The sequence below is a fragment of the Petromyzon marinus genome, chromosome 5 (genome assembly GCF_048934315.1).
Source record: "Petromyzon marinus isolate PM22_M1 ecotype Great Lakes invasive population chromosome 5, UKy_Petmar_22M1.pri1.0, whole genome shotgun sequence".
NCBI lineage: Eukaryota > Metazoa > Chordata > Hyperoartia > Petromyzontiformes > Petromyzontidae > Petromyzon > Petromyzon marinus.
Window position 1 is genome coordinate 22,574,406 of NC_133671.1, and position 19,096 is coordinate 22,593,501.

At 54.6% G+C, this 19,096-nt stretch overlaps 1 protein-coding gene across 5 annotated transcripts in view; it reads right to left on the reverse strand.

Moving 5' to 3' along the window:
* LOC116939239 (uncharacterized) overlaps positions 1–19,096 on the reverse strand; it is a 48,102-nt gene that overhangs the window by 15,847 nt on the left and 13,159 nt on the right. For all 5 annotated transcript variants that reach the window (XM_076062904.1, XM_032947402.2, XM_032947401.2 and 2 more), the window contains exons 2-4: positions 12,100–12,410; positions 11,223–11,295; positions 7,059–10,348 (exon numbers count right to left, since the gene is read on the reverse strand). In XM_076062904.1, the coding sequence (XP_075919019.1) occupies positions 7,059–10,348; positions 11,223–11,295; positions 12,100–12,408 (3,672 nt within the window). In that variant the 5' untranslated portion in view covers positions 12,409–12,410. The remainder of the gene's footprint in view (positions 1–7,058; positions 10,349–11,222; positions 11,296–12,099; positions 12,411–19,096) is intronic.

Here is a 19,096-nt window from a genome sequence, read left to right on the forward strand (position 1 = left end):
AACGGGCGACGCGGGCGCTTTATCTGCAAAAAACACTGCCGATCCGCATACCAGCGCTTATTTAATTATTATCCGCGACACCACACGGACCCGCACAGCCCTCCTGCCTTCCTACGGCACCTCCCTGGGGATGACGGGACATCTCGAGGTGGACCCCGAGGGGAAACTGTTGACGCGTGGGCCCCGTCGGTCCCCCTCGGCTGGCATCCACCCTACGACCTGCTGGCTTGCTCGCTCACCGTCTTTCTTGAAAGCAAAAAGCATTTCTCACTTTGTCAGTAGCCTGAAGCCAAGATCGCTAGCCACCCGCGCCCTGAGTCTCTCTCTCACCCCCCCCCCCCCGTCCCGTCGCATCACAAGGAGAGCCCACCCTGGCACGCGTCTCTCCGTCATTTACCGATTGAAAGGGGAATCGATGAATGGAAAGCACCGCGCCGTGCCGCTGGGCTTGAAGGCCGATTGTGGGCAGTGGCGGCCACCTAGGGGCACCGCACACACACGGGGAGGGGGGGGGGTGCGCGATAGTGTCGCGCACGGATGGACCCAGGTGAACGCGCCGCCTGTCACCTCGCACGCATGGGAAATGCCTTTGCTGGGTATTTGTGTCCAGTGCATTTGTGTGTGCGTGTGTGTGAGTATTTGTGTGAGGTGTATGTGTGTGTAGAGTATTTGTATGGAGGATATTTGTGTGTGTGTGGAGATATTTGTGCGCGAGGTATTTTTGTGCGGGGTATTTGTGTGTGCGTGTTATTTGCACGTGTGATATTCAGAGAGTGCGTGTGCCCACCCCGTGACCTCTGGCTGCCCCCGACAGCCCAGGGTCACGTGGGGACCGTGCCACTAAGCCCTCTCGCTCGGCCACCGCGTTTGATCCGAGGCTAAATGCGGCACGACGCTCGCCTCCAAAGCGGATTTGGTGGGGAGGGGTGGGTGGAGAGGTAAACCAGCAGGACACTGGGGGCACACAGGCAACTGGGATCCAGCTCGGGCACCAGCGGGTGACCCCGTTGCTCAGCGAGAGCTGATTCTCTCGACAGAGTCGCATTCAGCCACTACGCAGTCGAATAATCAAAATGGTATCCTACTCGAATGAGCATTGAGGCATTGGTGCTCATCTCCTGCTTACAGCCCTGCCGAGCCAGTGGTGGAAATTACACATTCCTATAGTGGGGACGAGCCTCTCGCTCTACCGCTTGAGCCACCCGGACGGCTACAGGTAAATGTCCAGACCTGCAAATTCTTGCTCGCCAAACTACTGGCGAAAAGGTCCACGTTGTTGACAGTTGTTGTTATTAGGCAACTGATCTGGGTGGAGTTCTGGCCAGGCGCGCCACGGTAAGTGTTCAGCGGTAGTCGTAGTGGAGACAAATATTATTGCGGCAGCCTTGTCTGTGTTGTGATAGCGCGCGATTCCCCGCACAGCTACAGGAACGACGCCAGACGGAGAGCGATGAGCCAGACAGACCCCCCCCCCATAGAAACAAAGCCGACCCCCACCCCGGCCATCAACAGGAAGAGCCGCTATGGTGCTGGGTGACAACCACGGCGTGTGAGTCACACCAGGTGCGCCGAGCGGACCGCGGGAAGGTGGGCGGTGGAGAGCCGGAGGTGGCCGGCCAGACACCACGTCTAGAGCGGTACTACCCACCCTTACGGAGCTATGCTAGACTGTTGGGGCAAGTGCTGTTAAGGAGCCCGTATTAAAGTGGGCAAGGCACATGAAGGTGTGGTAGGACCAACGCCACGCCTGGCTGCCTTTGTCTCTCCAATGCTAATGTTTACACACCAGACCAGGTACTCATTTAAGACCGTTATTGGTCGTGAGTGGGAATCGAAGTCGGGTCGCCGGGTTGTTAACGCATCGCGCTAACCGCGACTCTACCGCTCTCCCAAAGACGCACACACTCACTGCCACAACCTCACGGGACAGATAACACCGGTGCGACATGAGGGGCTCCGAGGGGGAGGAGAAGAGAGGGGAAGAGCCCACATTTCTGTCTAAAGTTCACGGCGAGCACGGACAGACAGTGGAGGACACGAGCCCACCGACGGTGACAGCATCCGCTCGGTGCGGGTTTGGTCACGAGCGGCACCGCATGGCTGCCTGAAGTCTGATCTTCACTTCTGCAGCGTCCTCACCCCCCAGCCCCCGAAAGAAGTGTGGGGATCTCACCTCGGTCTGCGCTGCAGCCGGTTCCTCGCTCATCGGTAACAGCCCCGAGACGGACTCTGTCGCCAACTTCACCTGCCCTGCTGTCTCCACCCCTGCCTCCATTGTTGCCTCCATCCTCACTCTCCCGTGCTCCCCTTCCTGACCCGGCGCGGCTCCAGCGGAGAGTGCGGCCGCCGTCACAGCTGTCCGCACCGTTAGGTCTCCCGCTACCATCCCACTCCCACCCTCGGCTGGCCCCGCCTGCCCTCCCCTCCCTCCCTCTCCTCGACTCCCACTTTCCATCCTAGGCTCCCACATCTCTGTGACTCCTCCCAAAATCCCTCCTCCCCCACCTCTCCCCGTCATTCCGCTCTCTAAATCCGGCCGAGCGATCCGATTGGCCGAGTGTGGGTAAGTGCATCACTTTGTCAAGTTTTATCTCCGCTGCTGATTTCAGGGTCCCGAGCGCTGCTGACGCACGGGGTCACCTGTTGCTGCTGCTGCATTCGCGTGTGCGAGCATGGGTGAGTGCGTGAGTTCGTGCCAACACACGGGAGGGCACCAACACCCTCAAGCAAGCACTCATACGAGATCACACACTCACTCAGGATTACACATACAGAATCACACGCGCTCACGCACACTCACTCACTCACACGAAGGCACACATGCTCACATATCACACAAAGGGATTACACACAAGAACATGCCCATACAAAGACAAATTTTACACGTATAGCCTTAACAGACTGCTGGGGGAAGTGTGTTAGCGAGCATCTACGAAGGCTGACACGACGCATGACAGGGTGGGTGGTCACCACCACGCCCGGCTGCCTTTGTCTCCCCAGTGCTGATGTTGTTTACACACCACTCCAGGCACTCAATTGAGCCAAATATTTGCCCCTATTACTGGTCGTAAGTGTGAATCTAACTAGGGTCGCCATATTTGTAGCGCAGCGCGCAAACCACTGCACCCACCAGCCGGGCGTGCTGCTGGCCATCCACCCCCTCGTGTGCCGTGCCGGCTTCCATAGGTGCTACTCGCTAACAGCACTTGCCTCAAAATTCTGTGAAAGGCTATCCGGAGAAGATCTAACACGCAAAAACAACAACCGCTGTGCAATACTAAGTGGCGGTGACGTCGCCACGGCACTTGTGCCAAGCTAAGTGCACACACACACACTCACGCACTACTCAAGCGTATGACACACACACACTCGCACGCGCGCTCGCACGCGCTCAGGCCGCCACTGTGCCCAGAGCTCGCTGCTTTGAATCACTTGGCGCGGAGGAGGAGGAGGAATGCAGCGGGCTCTGATTACTTAAGGCCTCCATGGTCCCTCGTGGAATTAGGGGGCTTTGCCTCCACATACCAGACATTCTCAATCTGCCGGCAACTCGTCAGTGTGCCTAGCCCTGTGCGGACCACCGTTATGACATCACACGGCCTCTCAGCTTCTCACCTGCGCAGCCCCCACACCTGTGCCGGCTCAGTGCGGGGGCCCCGCCATCGCTCCCCACAGGTAGCTACCGTCTCCAGGGCCCGGCTGCGTCCTGCCTTACCCGCTCTTGTCAGCTCTGGGTCCCAAGGCTACCTCTCACAAAATCCTCGGAGCCCAGCTGCATTTCTCACGCATCCTTGTTGCACTTCAGGGGCCGATCATCTCTCTCACGTGTTCCAGTTAGACACTGGGGCCCAGCCGCCCCTCAACGCCGTCCCCGCTCACATTGGGTCGCAGCGTGCCCGACGTTCCGGTCCACGAGTTGGGGGCTTCCTTTAAGAGAGTCTTGAAGGAGCTGTATCGTTCAGCTCCTTCGTAATTGAAAAAGGTCCCAGATAAATTAAAGAAGCTCCCAGCTAAATTAAAGAGCGAAACGTCAGACATCGTGCCAAACAAACTGTGGTACAACCCGAGCACGCGCCGCAGAGATATATCAGCGTAGATATCAACCCCCACGGCACACACATTGGTGAACAACACCGAGGCCTGGAGGCCCCCCCCCGCCTTCTTCCCGAGCCTGGAACCCCTCAATACCCTGGGCTCCCTCTGCGGCACTTCGCCATCGCGTGGGACGGAATCCCTCTCGGTGCGGGAAAGCTGCCAATTCTCGATTCACCCCCCCCCACCCCTACGTTAACCTACAAAAATAATATACTGTAATAATAACGTCATTTATTAATGCGGGAAAGCCTCGGTAAAGTCTCCAGACTTTTTGGGGAGGGTTTCATGCCGCAACGTTTGGCCAATTTCTTTATAACTAAGGAGCGTTTAGTTTTGTGTGGGAGGGAACGGGAGCAGCGGGACAGGAACCCCTGCACCACGCTGTCGCGAGGAACTGCTACAAGCGCCATGCAACCCTTCAGGTGCAGCGCTGCCACCATCTCCAAAGCCACCACCGCCCAGCCCTCGGTGGGTGGCCCTCGTGCACGCTTCCCTTATTTGGTAGCGAGTACAATCGGCGTGAGAAGAGAGTCTTCGGAGGGGCAGGAGCTATCGGCTCATCGGCCGCTCTCCCCCCACCCCGTCCCCGCACGCGACACCTGCGCTCGCTCAGCCTCGCGGCTCGCGCCGTCCCAGGACCGCGTCACGTCCCAAATGGCTCATCGCCGCCAGCTCGTGTCAATCTCGCCTGAGTCCACTTAGCATCGGCGCCAATTGCAAACGGTTGTATCTTAAAATCATAAATTGATACGTGCTACAATTAGATTTTGAGATGACTTGTCACGAATTTAATGTTTCGTATATTTTTGTGCCTTTTGTCATTTTCATAACAAAGGTTATTTTGGGCTAGATCGCGCAAATATAAATGTGTCATTAACCCATCACCACCCGACGCAGACAATTACTAAGACTTGTGACGTAAACAAAATGTGCCAATTAGTTATTACTTCAGCACACCGGTGTGTTGAGGAGAGTAAACCAACAATATTTACAATTTGAGTACAATGTTTCGCTGGCGATTACAATCAGCAGCATACGGTCATGATAAAGATACCTTCATTAATAACGCTCAGAGACAACAGTGCACCAACCTTGTAATAGAGGATGACCACTCGAAGTTAGCATGACAGGACAATGTACGAGGTGTCTGCAATCGCCTCTTGTCTACGTCAGATGGTGCCAACTTCTGGCGTGCCCTGCTACGGAGGCATTCATCGCGTGGCAATCAAATGGAAATGTTTATATTTTTTCTTAGAGCTGGAATTCGCCAAATTAGGTGATAACCAAGCAAACCATGATGGTTCCTTTGTGTGGACTTTGGTGAGTGGCCAGAGACTAGGATCTCGCTGCACTCGAGCGCCCGGTCTACTCACAAGTGACTCGTAGCGCAAATGCTGACGTTGACTCTGGGCTGGTGGCACCTGTGCCGGCTCGGCACCCTTGCCCGGGGTGAATCTTTGAGCCACACAGCTTTGCACGGATCGTAGTCAAATGTTTTTACCATAAACTCTTTGGAATAGCCCCTGCCTATCACCCCCCTCTCATCTCATTCAACTGCCCCCCCCCCTCCATACGCTCGCCCACTTCTCCCCTCTCAGCTCACTCTACTGCCCAACCTCCGTGCAGTCTCCTGCCTCTACTGCCTCCCCCCTCTCATCTATCTCACTCAGCTCCACCCCCACCTCCACTGATTCTCCTATCTCTCCCCTCTCATCTCACCACACTCCCCACCTCCAAGCACTCTCCATTCCAGCAGCCAAGGATCTCTGTCGAAGCCCCAGTCAAACTCCACTCAGTGGGAGGCTGCTCATGCCACTCTTTAGGAATTTGCTTTCCCCAAACATCCATGCTGTCGACACCCTCCCCTGTTCATGTCCTGGCTGAAGAACTTCCTTTTTTCCTTCTGCCTATGGACTCACTGCCTCTTTCTTTGTCACTACAAAGAAAACACGCTCACCGTTGCCGCACGGCCTCTTGAGATGCGGTCGCATTTAGACACCGCACACCGGCTGCGACAGTTTTGAAGGCGAGCTGAATGTTATCACAGCTTCATCATGGCTCCCCACCCACCGGCCCGTGGGGTAGCGTTAGAGAGGACGCGGGAATGTGGGCCGCGGCGGGACATAGAGGACGCGGCGGCGAGAGACACGGGGGAGCCTTTAAGGGTGCGTAATGCAGACTCGCACCGAGCACACAAACCAACGCACCGGTGTGCCCCACGCGGCCCTCGGGGTTTAGCGCGACGTGCCACGTGGGCTTTGCGCAAAACTCGACTTCTGATTCCCCGCGGCTGCCGCTTCTCGGTCAGCGTGTCCGTTGGCAGAAAAGTGGCCTTGCGCCTATCGCGTAAACACGTGAGGGTACACGTTATATATATAAACTAGGTCGTGTAACTGGGGCCGGCGTTCTTTGCGAACGCAGACCTAGAGGCCCTTATATAGGAACACTGTAGTAGCCTGTCTCCAGATGATATCGGTCGGGTTTGTTTACGCAGTTCACAGCAGTAAACGGTAACGCCCAGCGCGAGCAAACTCACGCCATCGCACGCACACGGCACCCCCCCCCACCTCTCTCTCATCGCCCCACGTGCTCCCCACCCCACCACTAGAGGGAGTAACGATGCAAAACCACCAATTTATATAGGTTCTTCAATACGATGCGTGTGTCAAACGGCGTTGGAAGGTTTCCCCGACTCCCATAGCCAACCCAAGGCTGCTACGTTCACGTCATGACTCTTTAAGGGAATCATGACAATTTATCGAAGGGAATCATGATAATTTATCGAAGAAAATTGTTACGCCGCTATCCGTGACAGCTGTCACCTACCACAGGCATGATCTACACTAGCCGCTGCCTGCCACAGCACCCGGTCAACCATGAACACAGATTGCAACAGACTCGATATGCCACTGTATGGGCAAGGGGAGTGTGGCGGAATGGTATTACCAGGAATCGCAACTTACCCACGAATCTCTCGACGACCGGGACTCCCACCGGCGCACACCGCCACCTCCTCGCTGGTCCTGGAAGATTGTCTCGCCGCTCCGAGCGACACTGTCAGATCTGCTGGCACCGTCCATGCCGTCGCCGGTGTCGGCGGCTGGTACCGCCTGCTCCCGTCGCTTTGCCGGCTTTCGCCGAAAGTAAATCGCCCTACGCCGGTTCAGGTGCAAAGTGCCGGTGCTATCCAAGTTCTTCATATTCATTCCCAGGGCCCAGGTCCCCTCGGCCTCCCGTGCATCGCTCGGCTCCTCCGTGTCGTCGTCCTCCTCCGCAGCACGATGAGGAGGACGCTCCATCTTGTCGGGAGGCTCCGACCGCCCGGGATCGCTACCCTCAGTGTCATCAGCGTTGTCCGTACGGCCTCTCGTCGCTTTCACATCCAGGTAGATGCAGCGTTTGGGGACGGAGCCCTGTGGCTGTGCCGACACCGGCTCAGCCTCCTCCTTCTCCTCCGCATCCTCCTCCTCCGCCTCCTTCGCTTTCTTCATCTGTGTCTCGGTGAGGAAGGAGCACCACGACTTGGGCCTGCACATGCGAATTATCCGGGGTCCTCCTTTCCGGCGGAAAAAGCTGGCCGAGTTGGCTGCTTCTGGCGGCGCACTGGCCGGTGGCGCGTCGGCCGGGGGCGCGCCTACCGGTGGCACCGTGACGGGTGGCACAATGAATGGTGGCTGCCGTCTGCTCGGCGCGGTTGTCCCCACTTCCCCTCGGCGCGGGGAAGCCGACTCTGGCGGTGCAGCAATGCGATCGCTGCTCGACCCGTCTAGGCTGCTGGCGGCGGCGACCCCATGTGGCACGTCTTGGCTGCTCGTACCGCCGCTGGGTGCGGCCAGGCCGACGGTGGCCTTGCCGTGGCCAAGGGGCCCGTCGGGCCGGGCGTGGGGCTTGCCGGATGCGTAGAGCGAGTCGCCGTCGCTAAGCTTCTCCATCGCATGGAGCGAGACGGGCCGGCGCAGGGTGGCGGCGTCGGAGGCCTCGCCCTCCTTCTCCTTGCGCAGCGCGTACTGGGACGCACTCCTCCTCAGCGCCGTCGAAAACTCGAGCCTCTTCCTGCAGGGCGAGTCCGCTCCCCGGTCGCCCCACACGCGGCTGCCCCTCACCGAGGAGTTCCGTGTCAACGGTCTCGGCACGGGGGCGGCCGTCGCTGTCGCGGAGTCTCCGGCGGCCTCCGCGACTGCGACGGCCGCCTCCCGGCTCGGAGAGCTGGCACCTTGGATGCCACACAGCAGCGACGAGGAGAGCAGGCTGTCCACGGTGAAGGTCGGGGAGACGTCTCGGACGCCGCGCGCGGTCGTGCCGTTCCCTAAACGCTCACTGTAAAACCCGTGGAAAACCGCGCGAGTGGAGTGCGCGGCGGTGGCGCCAAGGGTGGACTGGGCGGCGCCGCTCGCGTCTCTACCGCTTGTGCTGCGCGCGATGGCGAGCTCGGAAGGGCGCACGCATCGTGCCTCCTCCACGTACCCCGATCCGATCGGGGTAGTGGCCGGCGTCGGACGAATAGAGGAGCGCGCGTCTCCGGGCCGCGTGCCGCAAGTGGGGGGCCGCGTCCGGGTTTCAGTGTCGCCCTCATCCGGGGCCAGGCGAACTTTAAACCCCCTCCGTGGGCTTTGCGAGAGGTCAGCGGTGGGAGGCTCCAGCTTCTGTGTTTCCATCTCCCTGAGCGACAGCCTCTCGCCGAGCACTCCCACACATGCGCCCTCCTGTGGCAGCTGGGCAGAGTCCGTGATCTGCCAATCCTGACATGCACCGGCATCCCCATCCGGATTCGGCTGCAATTCACTTTGTACCTGCTGGAAACCGCTGCCGGACGACTGCAATGTATTCTGGGGTTGCGGCAGCAAAGCACCGTGGGATGAAGATTTCCAGTGGTCACTGGAGAGGAGCGATGACTTGGTGGTCTCTCTGGAGGGAGGTGGAGATGATGTGCGGCTCGGTCTCGAGAGTGGTGGTGAAGGCTTCCAAGTCGCTCTGAACGATGATGGCGGAGATGATTTCCGGTCCTCCTTCAATGAGGATGGTGGTGGTGGTGGTGATGATTTCTGGCTGTCTCTGTATGAGGACCGTGGTGGTGATGAGTTCCGGCTGTCTCTGTTTGATGATAACGATGGTGATGATTTCTGGTTGTCTTTGGAAGAGAATGGTGGTGGTGATGAGTTCCGGCTGTCTCTGTTTGATGATAACGATGGTGATGATTTCTGGCTGTCTCTATTTGAGGATGGTGGTGATGACTTCCGGCTGTCTTCGTATGAGGATGGTGGTGATGACTTCCGGCTGTCTTCGTATGAGGATGGTGGTGGTGATGAGTTCCGGCCGTCTCTATTTGAGGATGGTGGTGGTGATGAGTTCCGGCTGGTTCTATTTAAGGATGGTGGTGGTGATGACTTCCGGCTGTCTTTGTATGAGGACCGTGGTGGTGATGATTTCCAGCTGTCTTTGTATGAGGATGGTGGTGATGACTTCCGGCTGTCTTCGTATGAGGATGGTGGTGGTGATGAGTTCCGCCCGTCTCTATTTGAGGATGGTGGTGGTGATGAGTTCCGGCTGTCTCTATTTAAGGATGGTGGTGGTGATGACTTCCGGCTGTCTTCGTGTGAGGATGGTGGTGATGACTTCTGGCTGTCTTCGTATGAAGATGGTGGTGGTGATGACTTCCGGCCGTCTCTATTTGAGGATGGTGGTGGTGATGAGTTCCGGCTGTTTCTATTTAAGGATTGTGGTGGTGATGACTTCCGGCTGTCTTTGTATGAGGACCGTGGTGGTGATGATTTCTGGCTGTCTCTGTATGAGAATGGTGGTGGTGATTTCCAGCTGCCTTTGTATGAGGATGGTGGTGATGACTTCCGGCTGTCTTCGTATGAGGATGGTGGTGATGATGAGTTCCGGCTGTCTTTATTTGAGGATGGTGGTGATGACTTCCGGCTGTCTCTATTTAAGGATGGTGGTGGTGATGAATTATGGCTATTTCTGTTTGATGATAACGATGGTGATGATTTCTGGCTGTCTTTGGATGAGGATGATGGTGGTGGTGATGATTTCCTGTTGCCTCTGAACGAGTTTGGAGTTGCTCGGTGCTCTGAGCCGCTCGATGCGATCTTCTGCGATTGGGATCGAGCCAGGCCCAGCCGCTCCTTGTGCTCCAGAGTGTAGTCAGTACCAAACTGGAAGGGCAATGATTCGTTTGCCTGGAACTTCTGCGCACGCTCACGCACGGAGCTGCTCCTGCCCAGAGTCCCAGACATGAGCACGGAGTCTGGGAGGCAAAAGCATCGTCATTAGCAACATAATTCATTCGCATCATTAACATCACCACCATCGACCAAACATCCACGTCAAAACAATCACCTGCGTGTGTTGAAATACATGTGCGATTGGGTGCTTTGGATTCATAGCTTGTGAGGTGCTGGCAAAAGTCTAGAAATTCAGAATTTGTTCGGTGAATAATTGATATTAGTTAGAAATAAAATAATAACTTTCAGCCCTTTGTCAATTCGTTGGTGGATGAAGGCATGCCGTGTGAGTCATGCAGATCAACGTGACCTTACTTCACCGCTTTGGTCAATGTGGAGTGACAAGGGACTCGGAACCGGCTAAGATATCATTCGCACCTCATGTTAGCCTAGACCAGGAATTTAACTCATGTTGGCGGGTTGATAGTACAGCATGCTAAAAACTGCACTATTGTTCATAATCACTTCCAAAATTACAATACCAAGTAATCAATTATAAACGAGACCAAAATGTATGGGCAAAAGGATCAGATTGTTACACTCGGTGCAGAACACTTGGCGATGTTAATAAAGGAATTCTCAAGTCAGGCGGCTTCAAGGAAGAGTGTGTGGCTTCGCAATATGAAGGTCTTTAGTTAAAATCCTGATCGGAGGATGACTTAGCCAATCATCCCTCTAGGGTCGGTAAAATAACTACCACTGTGGGGAAGTGAGGAGTGCTTGTCCTATGGATAGTCTCGGCACAACCATAGGAATTCGGAATCTCCACCACTAGCTCACCGCTATAAACAAGGACATTACTTTTGACTTTGAATATTATAAGTGGGTAACCTGACAAACAAAATTCAAGGTGATGATGATGACGATGGTGGTGGACATGACTGATGACCTCATTACCTGTGTAAATGTTTCTTTTGCCAAGATACGAGCTCATGGATGACTTGTCATGACTCGCCTGGCCCATGTCTATCTGCAACACACAAGATACCACACCAAGCCATGTGATACCACACCACTACACACCACCCCATGCCACACACACAACACCAAGCCACATCACATTACACCACCCCATACCAAGGCAAGTGAAACCAATAGATGTTAAAACCTTGGAAACAAGATGTTTCATCTCAAGTTTTAATCCAAGTAAAATAATTTAATGATATAAAATGTACGCACTGAAACACGCAGAGCCACATCAAATCCTTGTAGGCGAATGGGAAAGTGTGTAACGTAGCACCAAGTTATTTATCTCCGTTCGGATGGATCCCTCCACTTCTAGGTAGCAAGCCCAGGTTCTTGTATCTTACATCGCTATTCCACTGTACAATACATCGATGCTTGGGGGGGTGCCGAGCCAGCCCGGCGTAGCTCAGGGAGGCAAGAGGTGCATGCAATGAACGAATCGAGACGCGTGTAGACAATGCGGTGACGCTGCACTTGAGTTGTATTGACTGACATCACACGTAATGAACACCAGTCGTTAGACTCACTCTCGGCCCTGCTTGGCCCAGAGCTAGATTCAGGTGCCTTGTGGACCCAGCGTATCAGGGTTTGGTTGTGGCTCCGCATGGCAAAGAGCCAGTGGAAAACCACCTGTACTGCAATGGCCCTGCGATGGCTCAGCTCGGATGTGCCAGTGGAAGAGGGGTAAAAACTCCCTAGAATCACTCACTCCACTACTAGCACCACCATAGCTGCAGCTATCTTTTTCGTGGTGAGACATGAACCACGACAGGTCCGGCGGAGACAGCCTCCAGGTCCGCGGACTCACCTGTGCACCGTGGTCCGTGGTCCGGGATCCTCCCTCCCTGCGACTCGCCACTCCGCCGCTGTGAGTCGCGGAGGTGAGGAGTCGCGTGTCACCGTAACGCGAGCGGCCACGGTAAGTTCTGGCGTCCCACCGCCCGACTGGCTCCTCGTCCTCACTCGAGCTCCCGTCCACGGCCCCGGACAAGTCGGTACCGCCGCTGTAAGCGTGGGAAAATCCCAGACCGTGGCTGGGAGCAGCGTACGCACCGCAATCTGGCTCCAATTGCGCGTCAGAGTGCACGGTCTCCCGCTGCACGGCTCTAGATGGCATTTCTAGAGGACGAAATAATAAAAACAAAGAGGCACATTTATACACACGTATGGCATCGACACTACCACCATCACCGTGATCATATCGCCACCGCCGTGACTAAAAAAGCCGCCGCCCGTGACCCGATAAGCATGACTGCATCACCACCACCATAACCAAATAACCGCTACCGCGACCGTATCACCACAACCGTGACCACAACTCCACTACGGCTGTATCGCTGCCCTTGGTACAGAGGGGTGAGACGTATACACCAACTCATGCTGCAGAAACACTCCTCACAGTGCAGCAACACGCGGCGCATCAACCAGCCAGACAATACCTCCAAACAACAACCAGACAAAACCTAGACACAACACCCATCTGGTACAATCAGGACCGAACACAGTGACTGGGAAAAAAAGCCTGTTTTGCTGGAGAGTATGGCTGTTAGTTTGTATAAAACTTTGTTAAATTGGTTGAACAGATTCTTCTGCAAAACTAATCTCACTCAAGACCAGGACTCGGATTTAAACGTCATGGGTTTTTTATGACGCAATAAATGAAAAACAGAAGACAAATTTTCATTTGTCTAAGTATGTAGCGAGTTTTGCTACTTCTAATTTTAGCTTAGTCGAGGACATTTAAAGGTCAAGTGGTGGCGCAGCGGTTAGCTCATAGCGCTCTGAACCCCGCGACCAGCGTTCCCTTCCCGGCCATGGCTTGCAGCCGTGGGGATTTTTATTTTAACCGGTCCTGGGCCCCCACCCCATTCACCAACTTCCACTGAAAAGCACGGTGAAACATGATCAACCACCATGACTGACACAGCAAGGAGAGGCCTTCATCCAGTAGTATTGTGATTTATATTTGCTCCATTGTGCTGACCAAAGTCACGCTTACAAATGAGACTATTACCTTGGTCTGTTGAATTCACACCCGGTTAAACAAAATAAACTTTTAATTAAAAGGGCCGTGGACTATTGTTGATGGCCTTGATATTAACCTGGTTAGAGTCCAGAGATGAGATCACACGTGTATTTTTAAAACCTGGGTTTAAGCAAATCCAACACAACAGAAAAATACACATGTACCACCAAAGCATAGAAAATACGCCATTCAATACATTATTATATGCTGATGTGGAATTCAGTCATTTGAAGTCTTAAGCCAAGGTGAGGAGAAACTTTATCGGACAAAATGTTACGGATTCATTGGCAGCATCGCGCAGCAGGGTGGTGCTGTGGTAACTCTCGTGCCTCACGGCAAGAAGGACCTGGGTTCGATTCCCGACTTGGTCTCCTTTCTGTGTGCAGTGTGTATTCTCTCTGTTTGTTCTGCATAAGTTTCATCCCATAGATTAAAAAAAAACAATGTAATAAGATTGGTAAAAAATGCACCAACATGGACAAACCCAAATCATAAACACGGTTGAATTTCAAACAAATAAACTGAAAAGGAGATGTTTCATTATGCATGTCATTCTTATGAAACGGCTGCATTTCTGGTTGGCAAATAATGAATTGAAATCTGAACGAGACGCAACACGAACGCACAGAAATGACCGCCGCAAGAGCATTCCAGGTGTGGGTGGGGAGGGAGGTCTCGTCTACCGATGTAATAACATTTGACAATATTTGATGTAATAACATTTGACAAATTTAGCCCACTAATGACTTTTGGCCAAATGTATCGTTAAGTAAATTGAAACTGGGGACTCCCCACACCCACTGCTAACATCAGTGGAGAATTAGGCTGCCACCTTTTTCCACAATATAAACGCAGACACATTTCTCAGTGGGCTCAGATCTGTTTCTCAAGGCTGTAATAAATGTCACACGCCAAAACCGGTACCAGATCTCGGTCACCCAAGCACACATGCTTACACACCAGGACCATCCCCGTGTCAAACACGGACTGGTGGCAACCCGCGGTAAAGTGATATCTGAACCGGTCTTGCCCACCCTCCACCCCAAGACCCCAACTTCACCTACTCGCACTGACCAGTGTGGTGAAGTTTCATCAAACAAGTCCCATGACTAATACAGTAGCGAGAGGCCTTCATCCAGCAGTGAACTTAAAAATGGCTGTAATTGATTATTGCTACTAAGTGTACATGGTGAACTGGCAACACAGAGAGTCTGCAGTGTACTGTTAGTACACAGTAACAAGTCTAGTGAATACTGCGTACAAGATACTGCGTTGTTCCAGGCTCGAGTACACTCCTGTGTACACACATACTGCGCGTACACAGCATGTGTGTACATACTGTGTACACACAGTAGACACACACCGTGTGTACACAGTGTCTCTGGTTAATACTGCTGTACACGGCGTGTGTGTTGCGTGTTTAATGCCGCTAATGCAAGGTGCAGGAGACGTGGTCGGGGCTGACGACGTTTGGCGACCCCTGTCTGGGGTTGCTGATCGGCCACGCTCGACTCACAATGCCCTCCGCCATCGGCGGGATCCAAAGGTGCAGCAGCAGCATCAGCAGCATCGCTACCGAAGGAACGTCACGAGAACAATGATGTCGGCAGGGGGTTACGGGAGGATAAACGATCCTGCCATTGTGTGGTTTGTGTTGAGCCAGTGTGTAATGTGTGTCTCTGTGTGTGTGTGTCACAGAACCGGTAACACGTGTGTACAACAATGTGTGGCACGGGAGGGAATGTGGCGGCGGCGGCGGTGTGGGGTGATGGTGGCGAGCATCACGGAGCTGTGAGGCGGGGCAGCGCTGTCTGTCGTGTGGACTACTACGGTCGACAGCCACACAACTGCAACTACCAATGCCACGGCTACCGCTAAACCTACCGAACGTCAACAGAAAAGATTGTGTTGTGACCCCGGGTGGGTTTTAATTAAAATAAGGCGTTAGAATGTGATCGAAAGGATCCGTGAGTGATAACAAGAACCTCAATGAAAACCTCTGCCACGATAACCACCCCCGGTGCAACAAGAGACGACAGTGTCCCAAACACCACCTCAGAATCAGAACCCTCTACCTGCAAGTACCCCAACAACCGCGACCAACACAGTCACCAAAAACATTAACACAGCAACAACTTCTAAATCAACAACCACCAACACAGCAACCACTATTGAAACAACAACAACAACCACCACCACTGGACCCGTGCACCGAACTCGGCCGCGTTTTTGTTTCCTCGGCAGAGCCCGGGTCCCGTCGCCATGGAGACGCCCGGGCCGCCCGCTGCTCTCATTAAGCTGGGCCCCAAACTTCCCACGCACCTCCAACTATCACAGCCACCTCATCCACTACCCCTGCCACCTCATCCACTACCCCTGCCACCTCATCCACTACCCCTGCCACCTCATCCACTACCCCAGCCACCTCATCCACTACCCCTGCCACCTCATCCACTACCCCTGCCACCTCATCCACTACCCCTGCCACCTCATCCACTACCCCTGCCACCTCATCCACCACCCCTGCCACCTCATCCACTACCCCAGCCACTTCATCCACTACCCCTTCCACCTCATCCACTACCCCTGCCACCTCCTCCGCTACTCCAGCCACCTCATCCACTACCTCAGCCACCTCATCCACTATCCCTGCCACCTCATCCACTACCCCCTGCCACCTCATCCACTACCCCAGCCACCTCATCCACTACCCCTGCCACCTCATCCACTACCCCTGCCACCTCATCCACTACCCCTGCCACCTCATCCACTACACCAGCCACCTCATCCACTACCCCAGCCACCTCATCCACTTCCCCAGCCACCTCATCCACTACCCCTGCCACCTCATCCACTACCCCTGCCACCTCATCCACTACCCCAGCCACCTCATCCACTACCCCTGCCACCTCATCCACTACCCCAGCCACCTCATCCACTACCCCAGCCACCTCATCCACAAACCCTGCCACCTCATCCACTAACCCTGCCACCTCATCCACTACCCCTGCCACCTTATCTACTACCCCAGCCACCTCATCCAAAACCCCAGCCACCTCATCCACTTCCCCAGCCACCTCATCCACTTCCCCAGCCACCTCATCCACTACCCCAGCCACCTCATCCACTACCCCTGCCACCTCATCCACTACCCCAGCCACCTCATCGACTACCCCAGCCACCTCATCCACTATCCCTGCCACCTCATCCACTACCCCTGCCACCTCCTCCGCCACTCCAGCCACCTCATCCACTACCCCAGCCACCTCATATACTACCCCTGCCACCTCATCCACTACCCCTGCCACCTCATCCACTACCCCTGCCACCTCCGCTACTCCAGCCACCTCATCCACTACCCCAGCCACCTCCTCCGCTACCCAATATTACCAGTCACATCCTCCATTACTGTAGCCACTTCATCAAACGCAACCTCTTTTATAACTACCGCGACTTCCTCCTCCACTTATACAGCCACCTCCAAACAAAGATCCCCCTGTAGCCTTTACAGACTGCTGGGGCAAGTGCTGCTCGCGAGCAGCACCTATGAAGGCCGGCACGGCACCACCACCATCTCCTCCTAGTTAGTATCCTGTAGACGTAGACACAGGCAAGAGGGGTCCTGTAGACGCACATCGAGACAGGCTACGAGGAACAGGTGGCAGGCAATGAGACACACAGAGAGACAGGGAGACTGACAGAGAAACACAGAGACAGGGAGACACACAGAGACACACAGAGACAGGGAGATTGACAGAGACACACAGAGACAGGGAGACACACAGAGACAGGGAGACTGACAGACACACAGAGAGAGAGACTGGCAGAGACACACAGAGACAGGGAGACACACAGAGACAGGGAGACACACATAGACAGGGAGACACACAGAGACACACAGAGACAGGGAGACACACAGAGACAGGGAGACACACAGAGACACACAGAGACAGGGAGACACACAGAGACAGGGAGACACACAGAGACAGGGAGACACACAGAGCCAGGGAGACACACAGAGACAGGGAGACACACAGAGACAGGGAGACACACAAGAGAAACACAGAGGCAGAGAGACACACAGAGACAAAGAGACAGGGAGAGACACAGCGACACACAGAGACAGGGAGACACAGAGACACACAGAGACAGAGAGACACACAGAGACAAAGAGACAGGGAGACACACAGAGACAGGGAGACAGAGACACACAGAGACAGGGAGACAAAGACACAGAGACAGGGAGACACACAGAGACAGGGAGACACAGAGACACACAGAGAGAGGGAGACTGGCAGAGACACACAGATACAGGGAGACACACAGAGACACACAGAGACAGGGAGATTGACAGAGACACACAGAGACAGGGAGACACACAGAGACAGGGAGAAACACAGAGACACACAGACAGGGAGGCACACAAAGACAGAGACAAGGAGACACACAGAGACACACAGAGACAGGGAGATTGACAGAGACACACAGAGACAGGGAGATTGACAGAGACACACAGAGACAGGGAGACACACAGAGACAGGGAGACTGACAGACACACAGAGAGAGAGACTGGCAGAGACACACAGAGACAGGGAGACACACAGAGACAGGGAGACACACAGAGACACACAGAGACAGGGAGACACACAGAGACAGGGAGACACACAGAGACAGGGAGACACACAGAGCCAGGGAGACACACAGAGACAGGGAGACACACAGAGACAGGGAGACACACAAGAGAAACACAGAGGCAGAGAGACACACAGAGACAAAGAGACAGGGAGAGACACAGCGACACACAGAGACAGGGAGACACAGAGACACACAGAGACAGAGAGACACACAGAGACAAAGAGACAGGGAGACACACAGAGACAGGGAGACAGAGACACACAGAGACAGGGAGACAAAGACACAGAGACAGGGAGACACACAGAGACAGGGAGACACAGAGACACACAGAGAGAGGGAGACTGGCAGAGACACACAGATACAGGGAGACACACAGAGACACACAGAGACAGGGAGATTGACAGAGACACACAGAGACAGGGAGACACACAGAGACAGGGAGAAACACAGAGACACACAGACAGGGAGGCACACAAAGACAGAGACAAGGAGACACACAGAGACACACAGAGACAGGGAGATTGACAGAGACACACAGAGACAGGGAGACACACAGAGACAGGGAGACACACAGAGACACACAGACAGGGAGACACACAGAGACACACAGAGACAGGGAGACACAGAGGCAGGGAGACACACAGACAGGGAGACACACAGAGACAAACAGAGACAGGGAGACACACAGAGACACACAGAGACACAGAGACAGGGAGACACACAGAGGCAGGGAGACACACAGAGACACACAGAGACAGGGAGACACACAGAGACACACAGAGAGAGGGAGACACACAGAGACACACAGAGGCAGGGAGACACACAGAGACAGGGAGACACGGAGGCACACAGAGACACACAGAGGCAGGGAGACACACTGAGACAGGGAGACACACAGAGACAGAGACACACAGAGACAGGGAGACACACAGAGACACACAGACAGGGAGACACACAGAAGCAGGGAGACAGGGAGACACACAGAGACACACAGAGACAGGGAGACAGAGAGACACACAGATACACACAGAGACAGAGAGACACACAGAGACAGAGATACACACAGAGACACACAGAGACAGACAGAGACACACAGAGACAGGGAGACAGACAGAGACACACAGAGACAGGGAGACACACAAAG